The 22057-nt window shown below is 35.0% G+C and overlaps 7 protein-coding genes across 8 annotated transcripts; 4 read left to right on the plus strand and 3 right to left on the minus strand.

Annotated features, from left to right (window-relative positions):
• Positions 1-391: 391 nt before the first annotated feature.
• Positions 392-4068, minus strand: LOC105963754 (Pentatricopeptide repeat (PPR-like) superfamily protein). 2 transcript variants are annotated; one of them, XM_088819186.1, is made up of 4 exons: positions 3756-4068; positions 3315-3440; positions 1314-3172; positions 392-780 (listed from the first exon to the last, which is right to left on the minus strand). In XM_088819186.1, exon 3 carries the CDS (start codon positions 3136-3138, stop codon positions 1750-1752), a length of 1389 nt encoding a protein of 462 aa, XP_088675312.1. In that variant the 5' UTR covers positions 3139-3172; positions 3315-3440; positions 3756-4068; the 3' UTR covers positions 392-780; positions 1314-1749. The 2 variants fall into 2 exon arrangements, with proteins under 2 accessions (XP_088675312.1, XP_088675313.1); XM_088819187.1 differs by having other exon boundaries at positions 3750-3884.
• A 1060-nt stretch (positions 4069-5128) lies between these two features.
• On the plus strand, positions 5129-6556 carry LOC105964766 (TRP-like ion channel protein (Protein of unknown function, DUF599)). The gene is made up of 2 exons (XM_012989274.2): positions 5129-5404; positions 5865-6556. The coding sequence occupies exons 1-2, from the start codon at positions 5243-5245 to the stop codon at positions 6435-6437; spliced, it is 735 nt and encodes a 244-aa protein (XP_012844728.2). The 5' UTR covers positions 5129-5242; the 3' UTR covers positions 6438-6556.
• A 774-nt stretch (positions 6557-7330) lies between these two features.
• Positions 7331-8130, plus strand: LOC105963746 (phosphatidylinositol transfer SFH5-like protein). Its single transcript, XM_012988196.2, has 2 exons — positions 7331-7664; positions 7771-8130. The coding sequence occupies exons 1-2, from the start codon at positions 7500-7502 to the stop codon at positions 7975-7977; spliced, it is 372 nt and encodes a 123-aa protein (XP_012843650.1). The 5' UTR covers positions 7331-7499; the 3' UTR covers positions 7978-8130.
• An 833-nt stretch (positions 8131-8963) lies between these two features.
• LOC105963737 (L-type lectin-domain containing receptor kinase VIII.1) lies at positions 8964-11573 on the minus strand. The gene has a single exon (XM_012988184.2). The coding sequence runs from the start codon at positions 11192-11194 to the stop codon at positions 9116-9118; it is 2079 nt and encodes a 692-aa protein (XP_012843638.2). The 5' UTR covers positions 11195-11573; the 3' UTR covers positions 8964-9115.
• A 99-nt stretch (positions 11574-11672) lies between these two features.
• On the minus strand, positions 11673-13375 carry LOC105963727 (large ribosomal subunit protein uL6x). The gene is made up of 3 exons (XM_012988171.2): positions 12878-13375; positions 12056-12178; positions 11673-11947 (listed from the first exon to the last, which is right to left on the minus strand). Exons 1-3 carry the CDS (start codon positions 13349-13351, stop codon positions 11861-11863), a joined length of 684 nt encoding a protein of 227 aa, XP_012843625.2. The 5' UTR covers positions 13352-13375; the 3' UTR covers positions 11673-11860.
• Positions 13376-13909: 534 nt separating this feature from the next.
• Positions 13910-15773, plus strand: LOC105964636 (WAT1-related protein At1g43650). Its single transcript, XM_088819189.1, has 7 exons — positions 13910-14119; positions 14210-14272; positions 14516-14632; positions 14723-14951; positions 15039-15197; positions 15298-15449; positions 15537-15773. Exons 1-7 carry the CDS (start codon positions 13929-13931, stop codon positions 15724-15726), a joined length of 1101 nt encoding a protein of 366 aa, XP_088675315.1. The 5' UTR covers positions 13910-13928; the 3' UTR covers positions 15727-15773.
• Positions 15774-18622: 2849 nt separating this feature from the next.
• LOC105963717 (putative calcium-binding protein At1g02270) lies at positions 18623-21949 on the plus strand. Its single transcript, XM_012988161.2, has 10 exons — positions 18623-19161; positions 19284-19388; positions 19509-19614; positions 20008-20228; positions 20334-20410; positions 20515-20623; positions 20711-20836; positions 20917-21027; positions 21117-21224; positions 21310-21949. The coding sequence occupies exons 1-10, from the start codon at positions 19015-19017 to the stop codon at positions 21544-21546; spliced, it is 1347 nt and encodes a 448-aa protein (XP_012843615.2). The 5' UTR covers positions 18623-19014; the 3' UTR covers positions 21547-21949.
• The last annotated feature ends 108 nt before the right edge of the window (positions 21950-22057 follow it).

A 22057-nucleotide genomic window follows, 5' to 3' on the forward strand; every position in this document is an offset into this window, starting at 1 on the left:
CTTTATTTCTTGTGTAATGATGTACAGATAAATAATAAATACAGGTTTTCACTTAATTTTTTGTGGTAATTCGATTTAAATACTTCACCAACTTTATAAATATATATATATATATATATATGTGTGATGATGTAAATAAATAAAATAATAAAATAATAAATAAATGAAATGTTTTCCTTACTGATGAAATACATTAAAAACCAAATCAAAAGGACTATACGTAAACCCTCAGGCTTTTCAGGATTTTAGATAGACCACAGTATTCAATCAGACCCTCTTTGGGAATTATAGTCATGCTTCATATGTAGTACAACTTAGTTTGGTCAAATATTTGGGATTTAAATAAATAAATAATAAATAATAAATAATAATAATAATAATAAAGGCAGTCTTGAATAATATAAAAATTGCTATTTCTTTGCAATTACTAGAGTGCCTAAAAAGGCTGGGTTATTTCAAAAGATTTTCGTTCTTCGTCTCGGAAATCGAATGAATACGAGTGTTGTCAAGGTCCTTAAAACCCTGCCTACAAATGATGATATTTCTTTCAAGCGTCGCTCTGCAATTCCAAAAGCCGTTTCCTTGATGAATTCAAGAAAGTCTTCATCTCAAAGTACGAATTCTTTAACAGCAAGCGTAAAGCCTCTTGTGAACTATAAAAATCGGAATGTTTTCTCTCTGCTGAATGTGCTCCTTCTAAAAATTTACCTCCACTAGTTCACTCGACAAATTTCGCCTCATCAAATGGATGTGCTCATGAGAATTGGAACACGATTGCATCTGAAAATATCAAAATGAAAATAAATAAATAAGTTAGGAACGTGATATAAATATTTCTTTAAAAATAAAATAAAAAAATCATCACCAAAGTTGCAATGTTGACACATACCGAATTAATCAAGGGAAGCTGTGAACAAATATGATAAGTTGTAAGAGCAAATGCTGTATGAGGCTAAATTAGTTCGTAAAATGTCTATTGCGGAAATTCACATTAGACACACTCTTAGATCTACAAGATCTTCCAGGTATAATCTGAAACAAGGCTCTTATTTTCTTGAGCAAACCAGTTACATCTGTTACGAACAGGTGAGTTAAAAAAAAAAATTTATGCGGTGCCTATCCTCCTACAATGTCAGAAATGCTTTAAATGAAATCATAAACGTCTAAGTCGGACAATTATATCAAATACATGAATCAGAAATATTCTGTACACCACCATCACTCTCCCACGGTGCCGAAAAAGAACATCAAATAAATAATATAGGCACAACTACAGCAAATATTAAAGAAAATACAAAAAGAAAAGCTGATACCTGGCCCATACAAAGTCACCTGCTATCAGTTGGCCCATTTCAAATCCAAAACTTTCTTGTTATTTGATGAGCCGACCAAACACCAAATTCCAGTGCTAAAAAACTTGGATCTGACGAAGCAAATAAACCAGTACTTCTCCATCCAAACTCCACCATTCACTAATAAGAAAATGAATTACATAGTGGAAAATGTTCCACACAATTAAGACTCGGTAGGTGGGAAATGTTTCAGGATCAAAGCTCATCAATGATAACAAGAATTCATATCAAGATGGGCTTAATTGTAATAAAGAACCGTCCTCATTTTTTTCCGTGCAATAACGCGTACGAATAGTTACCATAATGCATCCACTTCAACAGCATTAATAGTAAATCAACTTTGTTATCCGTATTTTTAGCTCTAAGTCTCTTAACATCCTTCTTGGAGCCTGTAAGACTATTTTTTTCTAAAAAAAAGCAACTTTGCAGTCTGTATTCTTAGCTTATGTCTCATAACATCCTTCTTGGAGCCTGTAAGACTAAGACCCTTAACGACAGCTCTTCGATCCGACTTTAGTGTTTTGAAACCGGCTTTAATGCAAGATAGCAAGATTTGAGATGCCAAACGGTACTTCCTTGCCCTGCAAAGGTTGTGCACCATTGAAGAGTAGGTAAATGAATCCTTCACAACCATCGAGCGGAAAACGTGTAGTGCATATTCTAAGTGACCAAATTTACAGAGACTGTCAATGAAGCAATTAGTTGTGACTAAGGAATCGAATGTCGTCGTTTCCAAATGGTCTATATGCCTCTGGGCACCATCAAAATCACCAGATTTGTAAAGACCGTTGATCAAGATAGTATGTGTATATGCATCCCATTTGAGCCCCCTCTCTTTTGCCACAATCGATAAGTTGTAGGCGTTTTCGATTTTACGTTCCTTGCAATGCCAGTTAATTAAGGTGTTGTAAGATACTATATCGAGTTCATACCCAATCTTAATCATGTGAGCAATTAAGCTATAGGTATCTTGGCTTCTGCCAGATTTCAGCAAAGCACCAACAACGGTACAGTAGGAAAACAAATCGTACGCATATCCTTTACTCTTCATCTCCAAGAAAATTTCAAGCCCTTCCCTAAAATGTTTACGCCTGAAGCACGCCTTCATAACCGCAGTATAAGTAATAGCATTCGGTTCGTGATCCGACACACTAAGCTCCTCTAAAAGGCTCATCATACTCTTCCACATTCGCGCTTTGCAAAGACTACTGATAAGAATGTTGTACGTCACTATATCTAAATCATACCCTTGTTGCTTCAAATCCCTAAAGAACATTAGGGCGTTTCCAATGCATCCATTCTTGCAAAGCCCGTTAATCATGATGTTAAATGTGGCATGACAAGGAGAGATGTTCTTCTTTAGAATAATTTCGTCCAGGAAAATCTTGTACGCCTCCCCTGGATTTCCCGATTTGAAATAACTGTGCATCAATGTATTGTAAGTCCATATATCGGGAGTGATTCCTATTTGAAGCATCTCATCTAGCATCTCACGACAGCGATGTAATGAGTTCTGCTGCCTTGTGGCACCGGCCATTAAAGAGTTATAGGTAATAACATCGGGAGTTATCTCAGCTTCTTTCATTCTGCGAATAACATCATAACCAGCATCGAACCCGATAAACTGACAATAACCAGTTATCAGAGTATTGTACGTTACGACATTTGGTAGTACTCCCAATTTAATACCATCGACTATAGCGGCTTCTGCTTTCTCCAATTGCTTGGCTCTACAAAGGGAAGCTATAGATATATTTAACAACTTAGTTGATAATCTGAGGAACATTCTCCGAATAAAAGTGACTGTCAAAGCCACAAACCTGCCAAGAGAGAATACAGACGGTGCACATTGGATTAGGCAAAGAGTTCGTCAAAAAATAAATCAAATACTTTATTCAGGAATTATAAAAATGACTGAATTTTGTGTTTTATTAAATTGAAAGGAAAGTAAGTGAACCGTACCTTTTCTTGCTGACCCTGATTGCCTGCTGCACAATGCAATCTGGCCAAATCGAAAAGAAGCTAGATGATGTGGAACAAAACCAATTGAAAGTCCCATAGTTATCTCAGTATCAATTAGCCCAATTTCTGCCCAAACAAAGAAAGAAAAATGTTCGAGTTAAACTGCATCTCTGTAAACGCAAAAATTAGGTCTAAATAAAAAAATTCTAGTCTGAGCAAGATTTGTTCATTTATTCGGATCATCGAACAAGCTTTGAACAATGTTTCTGAACAAATGCAGAAGATAAAACAAAACCAGTGATCATGAAATCCAATCACAGACGCTTATCACATTTTCGCCCTCTCCCCAAACCCCCACCGTTGAGATTTACCACATTTTCGATTTTCGATAAACAAATAAATAAAAATCGAGATTCAACAGTTCAAAGAACAGACCCTTACAAGGATGTTTCTCGCGAGCCAGTCCGATGCAATTGATAATTATGTCGAGGAGGAAGCAGACGATGATGGCGGCGATGACCCATACAAATTCAGCTGGCGGCGTCACCTGATTCTTCCGCCGCCCTTGGGAGAGAGAAATCACCAAACTTAGTTAGCAAACTGAACTGGTAAGATTGACGAACAAGAAAAATCGAAGGAGAAATGGAGATGGAGATAGGTTTTGGCTGTGGAAATTGAAATTGGAGGTTTTGGTCTTTTAGTTTAAAATTTGCAAATACCCCCCTCAACCTTACTCTATTTTGCATCTTATGTCACAGGGTTTCAGCTCGTAAATCTATTTTGTTTACTTTTATATACTAGTCGGTCGTCAATTTACTTTGAACACTGCACTTTCATCGATTATGCACTTTCATCGTACAATTAGCTTCATAGCCACCCGAAAGATCTGAAATGTCTTTCGTTACATAACTTTGTAGTTTTGTTTTCTCGATTTTAGCTATATATATATATATATAAAACCAAACATTAGTGAGGATGTAGTAGTGTTTTATATGTATGAACATAATAGTGTTCTATGTCGGATTTACGTTAATATATATATTTACAACTTTAATTAATATGAAAAATAATTATGGTATGGGCTTTGGATAACCCATGGGCCGGGTGGGATGCTTTGGGCTACATGGTTGGGCTGAATAGTACAACTACTTACATATTTTTCTATATCTATTCGGGCCGTGACTTGGGAAGCCTAATGGGTAGGTTGCTGGTTACTGGGTGGGCCGAGTAGTGTTTGCTGCCCAAAGAAATAAAAAATAAAATAATAATATATACATATACATATTATTATTATTTTTTTAATTTTTTTTTTCTGGAGGAGAAGAAAATAAAAAGGGTAACGGACAAAAAAGTGAAAAACTCCAAATTCCAAGGAGTGAAAAGCAATTTAATAAGGTCAAACTTTCTTCCCCTAAAAAAAGATAGGAAAAAAAGGTCAAACTTTCTTGAAACCAAACGCCAGATTTCTCGAATCCATGAATAAGGTTTACGTAATCATATTACAAAATACCACTAATATATTTTTTTATATATATATATAGGTGTATATATTTATATGCATGTAATATTAGCATTTCAATATGTAACGTATGTGTCTGTACATGGACTGTGTATATGTCTAATAAATATTGTATGTATATATTTGTGAAGGTAATAAATAAATGTTATTTGATTCACAGCATGCAGACGCGTGTCAAAATTGAATTCATTGTATCATTTATTTATTTATTTAATCACACGCACAAAAACACACCCACTGTGTGTGTGTATATATATATAAACCGCAATTGTTCTCGGTGCACTTTCTTTTTGGCTCATTCACTACTCCACAAGAAGATATATTTTTTGCATAATTAATCACATCTGATTTATTTATTTTATTTTTTTCCTAGAATAAATCTGATATATTATATATTTGAAATTCAGATATGGAGAAACAGATTCTTGATTATGTATTGGTTCCGGCAGGGCTGGTAGTGATGGTGGCATATCATTTGTGGCTGCTCCGCCAGATCATCCGCCGTCCCGCCACCACCGTCCTCGGCATCAACTCCATCAACCGCCGCCTGTGGGTTAGAGCCATGATGGAGGTGCATGCCGCCCTTCTTTCTCTTTCTCCTTCATTCTCTATTTATTTATTTATTAATTAAATAATCACTCCAAGAAAAATTGAATTAAATAATTATTACAACTTTATTATAAAAGAATTCCTTTTCTTCTTAAAAAATCTTTAATATATAGTATAATATTGTTGATGTGGTCATACATTTTAGCTTTTCTTTTTCCTGTTATTTTGGGTTGAGATTTTGGGGAAGTTTGTTAGAGCTTTTGAGCAGTCTGACGACGCTACATCTGGTTATTTACATTGGATGAGTCAGTGTAAATGATCAATAATCAGATGTAACATCTAATTTACGGAGCTTTAGAGTGGATATTCTTGAAATTAAATCACACCAAAAACCCCTAGTTATCATAAAATTTGATTTTTTAAAATTTTTTCATGAAATTATTTTCCAAAAAATGTTTATACTTGATGCAAATCGCAAATAGGACACGTCGAAAAACGGCGTACTGGCGGTCCAAACACTTCGAAACAACATAATGGCGTCAACACTACTAGCGTCAACGGCGATCATGCTCAGCTCCGTAATCGCCGTCTTGATGTCCGGCGGCACCTCCGGACACCGTCCGATTGGGGAGGTTTACGGGGACAACAGCAAACTAGGGTTCTCAATAAAATTCTTCTCAATAATGGTGTGCTTCTTAGGGGCTTTCTTGCTCAACGTGCAGTCGATAAGATACTACAGCCATGCAAGCATGCTGATAAACGTGCCGAGCAATATTCACCGGAGATCGAAGAAGGGGTCGAAGGATTGCGTGACGACAGCGGAAGAGTACGTGTGGATGACGGTGAATCGGGGGAGTTATTTCTGGTCACTTGGCCTTAGAGCATTCTACTTGTCGTTCCCGCTATTTTTGTGGATATTCGGACCGATTCCGATGTTTGTGTGCTGCGTTCTGCTGGTGTTCTTGCTGTATTTTCTTGATGTCACGTTTCATTTTGGAAGCGTTTTCTCTGCTAATTCTCTGCATGAAGAAGAAGATGGCCTGGTTAGTGTTTAGTTAGTTAATTACTAGTGTTTAATTATTAATTGTGGGACTAATTTTGAAATAATTAGTAACAGATGATTAATTAAAGGGCAAGATGGATTCAATACAAGTTGAGTTCTAATTATTGCTCATCCTGTACTTTTAATTTGTATGCCTGCACTAATAAAATTGTTAATTGAGTATTTTGTCTTTGTGTTATCATTGTGCATTTGTATTGAGTTTGTGTAGTATGTAGCACAGACACAAAAACAGTGATACGGGAAAATGGGAAACGGCATATCCCAAAAATGGGGATACGGGAGCTTGGGGAAACGTATAAATATTAAAAGTATAGGGGTATATTTATAAATATATTATATAAATTTTTATTTAAATATAAATTATATTTTTATATGTTTTCACACAAACATATTCAAAATAATTTTTACTATCAATTTGCAATGTTCATTAAACTGTGTAAATAATTAGGGAAGCAACAAAAATATCTTAAATTTTTATTGTTCAAACATGTTTATAATTTGTTAGAAATTGCAAAATGATCCATACGGTGTCGGAAGGTGTCCGACACGGAACGTATCCGAAACGTAGATGATGATTATACGTCTATGAATTATAAGAATTTCCCACAAAAGATTGTATTTAATTCTGCTATTGTAAAATCATAATGAAATTTGCAATAGAAGATCCACACATTTTTTATATGGTAATAATAATAAAAAAAAAAAGACACAAACGAACAGAGTGATGCCAACTGTCAAAGCATTGATCTTGTAACGGTCATAACTAACTTCATGAAACAAGGCATCTTGATCTCCCATTTCCCCCAAGTAATAATAAGGCCAACGAAAATGAAGCTGTACCATTCACAAACTATGTAAAACAACCACATCTCCACCTCTATAAATACACTATTTCACCCCTCAACATAAACACACAAAAAAGAAATAAAATAAAATAAAAAAAAAGAGTGCATTAATAAGAGCTTTCTGCAGTCGAAAGCTTTTTCCGGTCATTTGCACAGCCTATCTTTCTCGCCCGACTTAATCGTCCAATCAAATCGCGAGAAAGATAATCATGGGAGGCTGCGCAAGCAAACCAAAGGATTTGGACACCGACTGCAAGGTCCCCGCCCCTATCGAGGCACCGGCCCCCGCCCCCGAATCGCCAGCTGTCGCTGCCCCTGCCCCCACCGAGGCACCGGCTGTTGTAAGCACCGAGGCCGAGGTTGCTGCTCCACAAGTATGTATATATTTTTATTTTTTTTATTATTGTTTTGATTATCATTTAATTCCTAATCTTTGTTGTCTAAAATTGAGGTTGTTTTTATTTTATTTTTTTATTGAAGGAGAAAAAGGAAGATGGAGTTGTTGAGACAAAGAAGGAAGAACCTTTGGTAGATCTGTCTGAACCGGCTCCTGTGGCCCCACCAAAGACCGAAGAAACAAAAGAAGAATCTAAGGAAGAAGATGCTCCGGTCGAGAGCAAGCCGACAGAATCCGAACCAAAGGCTGTTGTGGTGGAGGCTAAGGAGGAAAAGAAAGAGACAGCATAGATTATTAATATTAATATCGTTGCTGCTCGAAATCTGAGGACGAAAAAAAACGATGCACTTTTTTAGTTGAACTATAATAAATTGTTTAGCCTTTATTTTATATTTGCATCAATTAATTACATTATGAATTTATGATATATGGTATTTCTCATATATACTTGGTCACATCAGAAACCAAACAAGACACAACTTTCTTGATTAATAACTTCTATATCGAATACTTCAAAACGAACCAAAGTGTATTGTCAGTGGACGCCAGGGGCAGTCGCCCCCCTCCATCGATTTTCCTTCAACTTCATCGTCGTCTTTGACAGCTCGTAGAATCCGGTGCACCTTAAAACATATCAAATTAAATGTTCAGACACAAATCCTAAATACATTCATCATAAGTGAAAATCGAAAAAAAAAAAAAAAAAAAAAAGTGTTTTTGTTTATTACCTGCTAAAAATCACGGTGTCGTCAGCTAATGCACCGATTATCCAATACACCACATACTCTGATACATAGCATCAAGCAATCCATAACAAAAGTACAGCCCCGCGGAACCAACACCGTCTTTAAAATCGAGCTCTTATCCGGTAAATTAAAACAAGAGTAATCAAGCTGTTTCGCAAGGCCGCCTCCCCAAATAGCAGTACCGAGAACAACGACAGTTAAAATACCGAAAATGCCCCTAGCCCTCCTACTCTTGAAACTAAAATCCATAATATAGCCTATAAAAACAGAGCCAATCATCTGTGCTGCCCAGTAGGGCTTAATGGGAATTTGCGGCGGCCGCGTTCCGATTTCTTCATCTTCTTGCAGACCCATGATTGAAGCAAAGAATCAATCAAGAATTATAACTGTAGATTTGTTTAAATAAATATCCACTAAGTACACGTACGCATGGAAGTGTGTGTGATTACATATAAATCTACGATTCAAATACATCTAGTGTAAATAACCAGCTGTGACATTTAATTTTTCGTGTAAAAACACATATCTAATAAAGCCACTAAATTTCTTCTTTACATAAATCATATTACATTATTTGGTAATAACCTTATTTAAAGACCATCTGATAACTAGGAGGGTAAAAACGAAATATAAAAAGTAGAGTACGATTGCATGTGGAACACCATAGACACGTGGCCAGCTTTCATTTGAACGAACAAGAGTACCCACTGCACAATCCAGTGGTGCTGCTGTAGGGGAACAAAGAAACGGGTCGGGTACGTGGCAATTCGGGTACGGGTTTCTCAAAATTCAAATACTCCACCACTTCCTCCATGGTGGGCCTCCCTTTATTATCATTCAACGTACACATCAGCCCAACTTCTAAAGCCCGGTTCGCCTGATCCGGGTTCACAACCGGACCCATCCTCCTATCCACTAGCTTCCCTTTCTCACCACCCACATGCATGGCCCATGCAAGATCCAACAAATCCATCTCGCCCGGCCCGGATCTCCTAGCCCGGCCCGACACAACCTCCAACACCAAAACACCAAACTCGAAAACATCCACTTTTTGACTCACCAACGACTCGAACCGAGTCGACTCCATCGAGGACAAAACGAACCCGAAGTCACCCACAAGTGCCCTAAAGCTAATATCAAGAAAGACACTACTAGCCTTCACATTCTTGTGAGCCAACTCCTTCGAGTGGAGATAGCTCAACGCCTCCGCCACGTCCTTCACCACCTTAAACCGACGGGTCCAGGGCAAAACCCCGAACCCTAACAACCACTTGTCAAGACTTCCATTAGGGGCAAAATTGTAAACAACAATAGTTTCTTGACGATCAAATGACCATCCCCTTATAGGAACTATATTCGGGTGACGAATCTTGCCAACCAATTTGACTTCCTTGATCAATCTCCGCCTCTCCGATCCACGCGAACTGAAGAACTTGCTGTAAAAACGCTTCACCGCCACATTACATCCATTTACCAAAGTACCCTTGTATGTCACACTCCTAGTATCACTCCCCAAAACTTGCAACTCGCCAAAAGCCCGTGTCGCGGAAGAGATCTCAGAAAAATTGAATTTTCGGGCCCTGTAATTTGGAGGGGCGGGCCTGTGTTTTTCCTTTGTAAAGGAAGCGGTTTCATCGGAATAATTCTCATCCTTTCGCTTGCGGTTCAAATACAAGTTAATCATGATTATAAAGACAAGTACAACCACAGCCACAAAAATGTAGAAACTTGTGGGTGTTTTGCTAGGAACAACGTGAATATTATTTCCACCATTTGCAACAATAATTTTGCTTTCGCAGGTCTCCGTTGAAGGAACACGGAGCGAAGCCCGGCTAACGGAAGTGAAGTTCCACGAACATACGGTGTGCACCTCCGTGTGATTATTCCCCGTAGAACCCGAAAACCCAACAAACATGTACTCATTCAAATAAGGCGAAAGATCAAGATTACCGGAATATACCGCTCGAGCAGGGAGTATTCCGTCCGGCCCGATATAGATTTCGAAGAGCTTCATAAGCCCGTCGTAGATTATCCAAGCCCGATGGACCTTCCCATCATTAAGATAAACCCCAAAATCCGAAACATTGATAGATTTAGTGGAAACTATGCTTCCAAGATTGATGCCCACATGATTATCATTTAGGTCACCAAATTCTGGATTCATTCGAGTATCGAATTCAACCGCAACGACTTTGTACTCATCTTCACATGCATCGTTCATCATCCCTAGCCACGGGCCGGGCCTACCAACCGTGAGCTCGTCCGGTACGATGACGAAACTGAGGCCACCGGAAATGGGGCCGGCATCATTTTCCGGGTTTTGGATTTGGAAGGAGAAGGTGGTGGTGAAGGAGGCGGCGGTTTGAGTTTTAGGGTCAAACAGGCGGATTGGAGATGAATAGATTGCTCTTCCGGCAGAGTATTGGAGATTGTTTTCCGGGATTTGAATGCAGTTGTTTTCGGTCGAGATTGCCGCACTGCCCAAGAGTGTTATGTCTTGACTGGTGCTGAAATTGGGGAAAGAGAGGTACTTCGTTACATTGATTTCCGGGCCGGAAGCTGGTTTTTTGTTCGATGACGATTCGACTATTAGTAACGAGTTTAGTGTCAGTGTGGTTGTGAGGATTATCATGAACAAGAAAGGATTGAAGAGCAATCTGTGGAGAGACATGATTGATGAGATGGAAAAGTGGAGTACGTTTCTTGAAAGAAGAAAGTTGTGTTCTTGAATTTGTATGGAAGTGTGTTGTGTAAGGGTCATATTAAGGGGCAGACCAGGGGGTGGGGATTTTGATTATGTGGTCCTGCAGATTCTATTGTCTAAGTTATCACATAAAAGCTATTATTGTTATTTGTTGTGTGTTCATTGGCTGAGGATGAAATTCATTGAATTATTACACAAAGGAACTGAATCACTTACATTTTATTTGTGGTCTGTCTTTATTTACAGGATAGGTCTGGCTACACTTCCTTAGTGATTGCTGTAGTGAAAGTTTAGGTTCATACTTCACCAAGTCAAGTATTGGCAGCATTCGTCTTTCCTAGCTGTTTTCATTAATAAAATAATAAATATATAAACATGTAGGTTCATAAGGCATTTAACCTAATTACCATTGCATCATTTCAATAAAAGTTTCATTTGAAATCGAAAATTTATTTCCGTAATTTCAATTATCATTACAAATGGCCGATTCATCCGCAACATTATTTATGTCAAAAGATATACTATAAGAAAAACATTGAGAAATGCGAATATATAATTGTTCCGAATTCAAAACACAACCAACCAGCCACATTAAGCAGTTCTACCAAAACAAAAATATAAATTCAAGTTCAAAAATGTGTCTAATAAAGTAAACTTAAATTGAAAAACAGAGAATAACCAGTCAAAAAACACGCGGTAGCTTGAAAAGAAAAACCTAACTACCTACTCTTCGACAGCAATGGCTCCCTTCTCACTGACATAGATACCATCGAGAAACTTCCTAATATCCTTGTTCTTGACGTGACATTTCTGCAAACGAAAAATAAATTAAAACCAGGTCTCGGTTTTTAAAGTGTAGCAAAAATAAATGATAGAGAAATGCATATATTCATAAGAAATAAAGATCTAGTATATTACTTGGTTTATCAAGGCAGCAGATCGTGACACAAGTTCAATGTCGTTTCCGTCCAAAACCAGTTCATCCTTAACCTTCTCAGATCGGACGATTGAAACCCCATCAAGCATATCAACCTTCCTCACCTGGCATAAATCCCAACAAAGAAAATGTCAACACCGACACAAATTAAGCAATGATTCTGCTATACAAGTAGATCATATTCGAGCAAGCAAAATACCCATGAATAAGAACATTATCAAAAAAATTATAATCAGTGCGCCACCATGAAATGCCTAATAAACATGTAGCTAAAGATGTTCACTATGAATACACCAAAAACAAAACAAGAATTGAACATGTAAGCAATTGAAGTAAACATATCTGTATTATAGATTCAGTTTTATCATGCCATACAATTTGATCCACAAATATAACCGATGATTCAACAAAAACAATAACATTGATAGCAACAGCAGCAATCAAAATGTGAAACTTCAAACAGGTGAAATTGGAGTAATTTCTACACATGTGAGACCTAGTCATTTTATTGTTCAGTGAAACCTAATGCTATTAGGGTTAGGTCACATTCAAAAAATTTACCCAATGAAAAGACTATCAGTAATCAATATTTAACAAACTACACAGTGAAATATAATCAAAATTGTAATATTGACAAAACAACGATACGAATTTCAGCAAAATCAAATCTAATGACCTAATCATGAAATACGGCGTATGAGATCAAAGCCCAAACATACAAACAACAGAAACGCAAATAACACATCTCAACATTCAAAATAATAAAAAATAAAAAAATAATAAACATAAAAATGAAATGGTACCTTCTTCTCGCCGAGGAAGTTTCGGATCTCGATAGCTTTTCCGTTACCGCTGATGGAAGCGTTGATCGGAAAGTGAGCGTACACAAAACGCATCTTATAGCGGTAACCCTGGGTAACGCCCTTAATCAGATTGCTGACGTGGCTGAGGGCGGTACGAATAGAGGCGGTAGTTTTCCGGCTACCGAACCAAGCATCAACCTTCAGCTTCTTCTTCCCGGTTTCCTCGTCGGTGGTGAGCTGGAAATCGAGATTCAAATGCTTGAAGTTACGCGAAAGCTTACCTCTAGGACCTTCAACTTCGATAACCTTCGCATTCACCTTGATTTTGACGCCGTCGGGGATATCCATGGTGTCGGAAGAGAGGATCGTCTTCATTTCGGCGTCTGTGTGTGTGTTTTCACCGCCGTGTGTGTGTGTGTGTGTGTGTGTGAAGTGTGTGTGCTGTGACTGCTGAAGTCTGCGACAAAAACACATTTTATGCTTCACCGAAAGGGCAAAACCCTAGCTACGGATTATGGGCCGGAGTTGTATAATTATTATGGGCCGGTTCTTCGGTTTGTTATTGGGCTTAATTTCTCGAGTTATTTTTATTTTGGCCCAAGTAAATTAATAGAAATAACTAATAGGATTATATAGACTATATAGTATTGGAGTTAATTAATAATTAATATTGTTACCATCCTCGACGATTTGATTGACCTTTTTTCTTTAGTTTTTCTTCGTTTGACTCTCCATTAATTTCCCGAAAATAAAAAGAGTATCCATTTATTTGTGGGCATTTTTGTATATAGTTATTACTACATATTGAAAGAGAGAGAAAAAGAATCTTGATTTTTGTTTTCCTTTTGATTTATACTCACACATGTTGAACCCAAAAACAAGCCATTCTACAAGGGACTTATAATTTGTGGGGGGGAAAAAAAAGATTATCTCAAAAGGGAGAGAGATAGATGCAAATTTGAAAGAAAAAGGCTTGTTTATATTGGATGATGTTGCACTTAGATATATATAAGTGAACATATATTAACACACACACACATAAGTTACAAGTATGGAGGTGAAGAAATGGATAATAGATGCAAGAGTACTACTCGGGATGCTTCTGGTACAAGTTATTTCAACAGGGTTACAGTTACTTTCCAGGATTGTACTGAGCCAGGGCACCTTCGCCTTCGCTCTAATGACATACCGTCATGCCGTTGCCGCCTTAGTCATGACGCCTTTTGCTATTTATTTTGAAAGGTTTTTTTCTTTATTTTCATATTTTTTTAGAATTTATTTCTTGATTTTTTATTTTAAATTTGTGACGATGATCTTAATTTTCTAATGCAGGGGTGTTTTGAAAAAACTTACGTTAATAGCTTTCTTCTGGGTTTTCATGGTGGCATTAGTTGGGTAAGGAACATGTTTTCTTTTTCTTTAATTCTTCATTTTTTTTAAGTCATATGCTTAATTATATTAAAGAATAATTTTATTTATGAGCAATGCCTATATTTCGAAAGAAGAATTTCTTATTTAATTTTTTTTTTTTTAATTATGATTATGGGGGAATTTTATTTATTTATTTTTTAAATTCACTTAATAAATTTTGTTCTACAAATAAATGTAATATAATATATTTACACATATATGATGCAGGATAACCATGGCGATGGGATTATTCTATTATGGTTTGAAGGAAACCACAGCAACATATGCTACAAATTTCACCAACATTGTTCCAATTCTCACTTTTCTCTTCTCAACTATTCTAAGGTATTATTAAAATAATAATAACATATTTATTTTGATTATTATTTCATAATTAAAATATATATTAGTTTGAATTTAATTTATTTTAATTAGGATGGAAACATTGGGACTTGGAACTAGAGCCGGCAAAATAAAAACTCTCGGAGCAATTCTATGCCTCGGAGGAGCATTGACTATTGTTCTATACAAGGGTAAATCATTTCATCTCACTCATAATCACAACGAATCGAAAATTATCCCGAAAACGACGCAAAACAAAACTCGAGGAACTATTTTTCTCGTAGCGAGCTGCTTTTCTTATGGTGTATGGTTTATTCTACAGGTAAATTATTAATATCTATAATTTATAATAAAATGTTATTTCCGCAATTATATAATTAAAAATTATATATATACATATATGTAACAGGTGAAATTATTCAATGTATTTCCATATAAATATACAGCAACTTTTCTCATATGCTTAGTAGCTTCAATTCAAGATGTGGTAATTGGGTTATGCATGGATAGAAAACCAAAGTCTTGGCAATTGGGTTGTAATCTCCAACTTATTACTATTCTTTATTCCGTAAGTATTAATATTAATTAATTACCTTTTATTTTATATTAATATATAGAATTATTAATTGAAATTATATATATTTTTTATTTTATTTTTTCAAATATAGGGGATATTGGCAACGGCTGGTTCTTTTACTTTGATATCATGGGCAGTTACACAAAAAGGACCAACGTACCCTTCAATGTTCAATCCATTAGCACTCATTTTTGTCACTATAACAGAAGCCCTTTTCCTCGGTGAGGCTATAACTGTCCAAAGGTATATATGATTAATTCATTCATTCATAATGCTATTTAATTAATTAATGTTCATAATCTTATTTAATTGATGTATTAATTAATGCAGCTTGATAGGGATGAGTTTGATTATTGTGGGGTTGTATTTGTTCTTATGGGGAAAGCACAAAGACATGAAAGGCGGCGCCCGTATTCCGGTCAAAGAAAGTGGTGGCGCTGGCGGAGATGCTCCACCGGTCGAGCCGGAATCCGTTAGATCGCAGTCCTCCGCCGTAGTTGTTCCAACCGCTTCTAGTTAATTATAATTACAATTAGAGAGAGTTAACGGTTAGTTACATATTATCAAGCTGTGTGTCAGTTTAGACAATCAAATGTACCTTCATTTTCAAAAGAGTGTTATTTGATGGTTCTATTTATTTATTTATTTGGGCTACAAATTAGGCCCATGGGCCGTGGTAGTAACAAAACAATTTCTTACTTATTACATACAATTAGTGATGAACAAATTTCGGCCCGCGGCCCGCCCACAGCCCAGGTCTGTGCAGCAAGCCCGTAGATTCAGCCCGCCCAGCCCAGTAATATATTTCAACGGGTTTTGCATCCTATTTGGGTTTTAATGTGCATAATTAGAATCAATTAACTCAAAATCTGATCTGGTGTTTAAGGATTTCTTGTTCTAGCATTATCAATTAATTAATTAATTAATTAATCATCAGGATTAAATAAATATTATGTGACATGAAGAATCTTAAATAAATAAATAAAATCGGATTAATATTTAATATAATGAAGCTGCATAACTACCAATTCTTATTTAACTCCAATGTGTTCCCCACTTAGATGGCATTGCCTTTTCCATTGTCTTTTTATGTCTTCTTACTATATTTATTTTTTAAATGAATCAGTAAAATAAATGAACTTCAATTATTAAATATATATATATAGAGAATTTATTAAAGAATATCTCTTTCGAGAAAAGGAAAGTGAAGATTGAAAAATATATGGGCACCACATAATTACCAAGGGGCAATTAATTTTGGTTCACATCTTGAATTAGTGGCCAAGACCACAGAAAGATGTATAGTGTATACCATACATCAATACTTTTTTGCTTAAAAGTGTCAATTTATGGTCGGCCCCGAAAGCACGATTTTAACCGAAAGTAACGTTTTCGGGTTCAATGATTTTCATCCTCCAATACTTTCGTATCCATGTCCATTGAGAAATTTGGGTTTTGTAATTTTGCACCAATTTGGCTTCTCGATAACCGATTCAAATCAAATCCACAATCTCACAATTTGATATCTATACGAGATTTTTATTGAAGAGTTGTTAGTTAGTGTTATTAAAATTTCATTTATGCAAATAGTGGCGGAGTAAATATAGAATTGTTTAGTTTATTTACCAGGTGTAACATCTACAAAATCGTTGGGAATAAATGAAACTAGAAGGGTGTTTATCTAAGTTATAGGTACCTCCACCACATTTTTTTATTTAAGCTTTTATATTTAATAAAAATAATAAATAAGTTCATTAACCAAATACAGTTAAACATCTATAAATAAATACAGTCGGGATTAAAAAAAAATTATTAATTTAACGAATTATTAAATTATCGAGTTAATAATTTAATATGTTTTCACCGAGTCGAGACCGAGAAAAATTATTATTTAATCAAAGAAGGTTAACCAAACGGACCTAGATTATTAATGAATCCAAACTTGCTCCAGCCCATGTTACGCGGTACGCGCTTACTGGATTAAACACTCATGGGACCCACTTGTGCCCTCTTTTGATGATGACATCATCATTATCATCTACTTTGCTTTTTGGGCCTTTCGGTTAAAAATAACACAAAAAAAAAAAAATAAATAAATAAATAAAGGCATACATTCTTGAAAAATATATACTTGCATGAACAAGAATAAATATACAAATCATGATGTACAATATTCCATTTATATCAATCTTCCCACTAAAGCCACCAAAATATACTTGCATGCCTAACAATAATTATGTAAATTATATTCTAGATAACACATATATTGTACACATAATACGCGTGTATGTGTGTTCAGTGCAGACCCGGCCCTGAGAATTTGGAGGCCCTAAGCGGAGTTTAACATTATTATTTTGATTTTTTTAAATAGTATCTTATAAATTATATTGTTATTGGTACACATTTTTAACAAATGTCTTATTTAATAAACAAACTTTTTTTCTATTTTATTGAAAAGAACAATGTGAATTTGAAATATATCAAATACGAACCTTAATGTTGTTGGCTTGTAAAAACATTTGATGACATAATGATATATATGCATCTATTTCATGCATAAACAACACATTATGTGGAGGAAAAAAAACAATCGTTGATCAAAATTATTAAAAGTACATATATTGATCATTATATTTTTCGTCTCAACCGACAACAGTTCGTTTCAATCTTTTTGTGATATGAATGTTTAGTTTAAGATTTAATTATAATCTTAAAAAAAAAATTGGCATATACATTTGGATATTAATAACATACTATAAGTAATTATATAATTAATTCATAAACAATATTATCTACAAAACACAATATTTAAATTGGTCTTTCTTTATATTTTTTGAATAGTTGAGATTATAAAATATTCCATTAACATATAGCTTAAAACAACATCTAATAAAATATTTAAGGACTAAAATGTGCTATATAACTAATTATTTGGGCCATATAGTGATTTATGAAAAAAATTGTGGGGCCCCCTTGTTGGGTGGGGCCCTAAGCCAAGGCTTCCCTGGCTTACCCCCAAGACCGGCTTTGGTTCAGTGAATAATTATTTAACTAAATATACGGTTCGAATCCACATTGTATAAATAATTAGGCCGTATCTGATATAGCAAAAAAAATGTATAGTGGAATTTTCTCTCTTTAATATATTAAAAAAAAAAGTCTACAATAGATATTCTTTAATTTTCTTCACCAATATAATAAAATTCGATAAATTATATTAAATTAAGAATAATTGAAAAGAGAAGAATATTAATGAGTGGGTGGCGTCGTTTTATATCATCAAACAGGCAGACATCGGAATTGGAATGGTGGCGCACTTGCTGGGTGCTACAAATATATCTCAATTATTATTTATTTTATTCTATTAAATTAAATATATTATTTTATTAACCGTCAAAATATAAAAAAAAATAAAAAAAATAAAAATAAAAAATACAAAAAGTTGTATTCTGCGACGCAACTCGCCAATAAATAATACCCACTTATTCCCCTAAAAGATAATAATAAACGCACTCCAACACACATAAAACACACACACACATACACAGAAGCAATTTCTCTCTCTAGATTTTATTCTTCCGCAAATACTATATATATATATATATATATACCCCAGCTGCATTCTACGGACAATAATTAACATTGTTCCTTGTGATTATCGTAGGCCGTCAGAAGATTTTTCATTAAATTCAAAGAAAGAAGATTTTTTTTTTTTTTGGTTTTTTTTGGGGGAAATCTATTGTGCCCTATTTTTCGTTAATAAAAATCCTTGAATTAGTAAATAAATAAATAAAAATCTGCGCCTAAAATGGGGAGGAAGAACAGAGGAATAAGCAAAGGAAAGGTGTCGAGAATTGGGAGTTATGCAATTGCTTCGTCAATTAAGGATCCCACTTGTGTTTCCTGCACGACCTTCAATATTCTCGCACCCATTTACAAAAGACTCGATCACGATGTAAGTATTTCAAAATTCGCACAATTTGTTTATTTATTTATTTATTTATGTTAATTGGAATTGATTGATCGGTTTGTAGAAATTGATTTTAATTTGGTGATGGGTTTGTGATAATGTGGCAGGATCCAAGTTCCAGGGAAAGCGATGAAAAAGATAGTTGGCTGGATAGAAACCAAAGGATTTTGGATTGGTTGTTATGTGAAAGATCTTCCATTATTTGCCTTCAGGTTTTCCATTTTCCCCTATTTTAATTCAAAATTAGGTTGTTTTATGTGATTTTCTGTGTGAAGATTTGATCTTTAATGATACTTAATTACTTATGAAGTTTTTTTATGTTTTATTTGCAGGAATTTTGGGTTGGGAATGAAGAGTTGGTGAATATTTACGATAAGAGGCTCGGTGATGCTGGTTATATCAATTTCAAGCTTGCCCGAACAAATAATCGGGGCGATGGTATGCGACTAATCTCTTTTAACCGTTTTCGAAATACTATACATGTGTTGAAATTTGAATGAATTCATATAGAAGAACAATCGGATTTTGAAGATATGTCGAATTTTGACCATCTCATTTCGAACTGCATATTATATAATTGAATTTTCGTTGCTACAATCTTCTAGTCCATGGAAAATGAGTCAATCACTTTGTTCTGGATGAAGAATCTTCTAGAATCCATATCGAATTAAATATATGTTAGTCATAGTCAAATCGAAGTTTGATCTTCTTTCATGCAACAACAAAAATCCCTTCCAGAAGAATCGACCTTTATTTCAACAGCTCGATAAATCAGTGATCTTGTTTTCCGTTCATAAGTATATTTATTCTTTTTTTTTTTTTATTGCACAGGTTTGCTAACTGCTGTGCACAAGGACTATTTTAGAGTCATCAACCACCGAGAGTTGCTTTTCAACGATTTTGGTGACCGGGTGGCTCAGTTATTACATGTCGAACTCGTTGCACCCTTTACACAATATTTAAACAGTAATGTTCGCCAAGAACTACTTATAGTGAACACCCACTTATTATTTCCACATAATTCAAGCTTGTGCTTGGAGCGATTGCGTCAGGTATACCAAATTCCATCCCATTCATACATATCATCCGTTTCTTTTTCTTAAATAATTTTTATTGATCTTATTTGGTTATTCAACCGTCTCGTGTTTTTTCGATAGGTCTACAAAATATTGGAATATGTTGAATCATACCAAAAAGAAAACAAACTTAACCCGTTGCCTATCTTACTTTGCGGGTATGCCTCGTAAATCTCCTGTTTTTACATTTGAAATAAATCTTTTGACTATGATTACATGGAACTCAAAAGCAATTTTTCTTGCATTTATTTGAATTTTATAGTGATTGGAACGGAAGCAAACGGGGTCATATTTACAAGTTTCTTCGATCTCAAGGTTTCGTATCATCTTATGATACTGCTCATCAGTATACTGATGCAGATGCTCACAAGGTATATTATTTTATTCAGTTTTTTATTATTTTTATTTTTAATATTTAAAAAAAAATTGTATTTATGATGTCATGTCCTTTTGTGTAGTGGGTGAGTCACCGCAACCATCGTGGAAACATCTGCGGTGTTGATTTCATATGGCTTCTTAATCCCAATAGTTACAGAAAATTGCTTAAAACTAGTTGGAGTGAAGCAATTTTCGGAATGTTCAAGGTGCGATATTATATATATTTATTTATTATATATATATAATGTTGATTATACCTAAAGCTTACATATTATTGTTCATACAGTATCATCTAAGACGAGCTTCATTAATAGAGGATGATGCATTTGCGTTCCTAAAAGCTGATAGCGATGGTGATTACATCACCTACTCGGGTTTCTGTGAAGCATTGAGACATGTACGTTTTCATTACATATATCTTTTTTTTCCTCATTACTTGTATTAGTTCGTATATTTACGTATATATTCTCTCTTTAATTCATACAGCTGAACTTGATTGGCAATTGTAACGGATTGAGTGCTGAAGAGTTACAAGAACTGTGGGTCCAGGCGGACATTGACGGAAATGGTGTTCTTGACTATAAAGAATTTAAGGTAGTTTTTTTTCTTTTTCTTTTTGGGAAAAAGATTAATATATCAAAAGAAATGATTTTTGACATTTTTATTTTATTGATTATAGCAACGGATATGGAACGCATCGCGATCCGAGCAAGGATTCGATGCGGTCGATGACGAGTGGGATGATGTCATCAATGGAACAGAGCAAACAATTGGATTCAGTGTAAAAAACGCCGTTCTTTTCCCTACAGAAGTAGAGAAAGGAATGTGGCCAGAAGACTACTCTCTTTCTGACCATGCTCGACTAACGGTGGTCTTTTCACCCTTGAGAATGCCCTGCTCTCGGTTGACAGCTTGATGTAAAATGACGAGAATGCCCTTTTCAGAATCCGGATTTGTTGGGAGATCAAACTGGAAGGTGGCGAGGAATCCAGGGGCCTCGTCGCAAGAATTTGGTCGTGTAGAAAAGAAGAATATTGCAATATATTTATATATACCGTTACCGCGGAGGTAATTCTTTTGGTATCTTGAGAGTGTGGATAAATAAGAAATTTCATACTATGAGAGAGTATTAAGATAGAATTTTTGGCCGTGTGTAAATAAATAGAAGTTGAGGGTAGGAAGTATAATTTTGTAAAATGTGGGGGTTGCAATCTCATTTTGTAGTTAGAGTGAGATTGCAGCATCAAATTTATTATTACTGTTTATATATGTATGAACTCTCTGTTTTTTAAAGAGAACATTATATTATTATTATTATTGTATTTCTTATGTTTGGATGTTTTGTATAGTAATGTAAAATTTGAATTATTATTAAATAGAGTTGAGTTGTGAAATTCAATTTGAATAATTACTTTGGATATAATTAA

This window comes from Erythranthe guttata, chromosome 6 (assembly GCF_056151865.1).
Source record: "Erythranthe guttata isolate IM_541 chromosome 6, IM_541, whole genome shotgun sequence".
Classification (NCBI taxonomy): Eukaryota; Viridiplantae; Streptophyta; class Magnoliopsida; order Lamiales; family Phrymaceae; genus Erythranthe; species Erythranthe guttata.

Coding starts and splice junctions, on each gene's coding strand:
- LOC105963754 (XM_088819186.1), bottom strand. CDS start 3,138: ATGTTCCTCAGATTATCAACTAAGTTGTTAAATATATCTATAGCTTCC.
- LOC105964766 (XM_012989274.2), top strand. CDS start 5,243: ATGGAGAAACAGATTCTTGATTATGTATTGGTTCCGGCAGGGCTGGTA. Junction 5,405..5,864: donor GGGTTAGAGCCATGATGGAG/GTGCATGCCGCC, acceptor AATCGCAAATAG/GACACGTCGAAAAACGGCGT.
- LOC105963746 (XM_012988196.2), top strand. CDS start 7,500: ATGGGAGGCTGCGCAAGCAAACCAAAGGATTTGGACACCGACTGCAAG. Junction 7,665..7,770: donor CCGAGGTTGCTGCTCCACAA/GTATGTATATAT, acceptor TTTTTATTGAAG/GAGAAAAAGGAAGATGGAGT.
- LOC105963737 (XM_012988184.2), bottom strand. CDS start 11,194: ATGACCCTTACACAACACACTTCCATACAAATTCAAGAACACAACTTT.
- LOC105963727 (XM_012988171.2), bottom strand. CDS start 13,351: ATGTGTTTTTGTCGCAGACTTCAGCAGTCACAGCACACACACTTCACA. Junction 12,179..12,877: donor ACTTCCTCGGCGAGAAGAAG/GTACCATTTCAT, acceptor GATTTATGCCAG/GTGAGGAAGGTTGATATGCT. Junction 11,948..12,055: donor CTGCTGCCTTGATAAACCAA/GTAATATACTAG, acceptor TTTCGTTTGCAG/AAATGTCACGTCAAGAACAA.
- LOC105964636 (XM_088819189.1), top strand. CDS start 13,929: ATGGAGGTGAAGAAATGGATAATAGATGCAAGAGTACTACTCGGGATG. Junction 15,198..15,297: donor TTATTACTATTCTTTATTCC/GTAAGTATTAAT, acceptor TTTCAAATATAG/GGGATATTGGCAACGGCTGG. Junction 15,450..15,536: donor GAGGCTATAACTGTCCAAAG/GTATATATGATT, acceptor TAATTAATGCAG/CTTGATAGGGATGAGTTTGA.
- LOC105963717 (XM_012988161.2), top strand. CDS start 19,015: ATGGGGAGGAAGAACAGAGGAATAAGCAAAGGAAAGGTGTCGAGAATT. Junction 19,162..19,283: donor ACAAAAGACTCGATCACGAT/GTAAGTATTTCA, acceptor ATAATGTGGCAG/GATCCAAGTTCCAGGGAAAG. Junction 20,411..20,514: donor TTGCCTATCTTACTTTGCGG/GTATGCCTCGTA, acceptor TGAATTTTATAG/TGATTGGAACGGAAGCAAAC.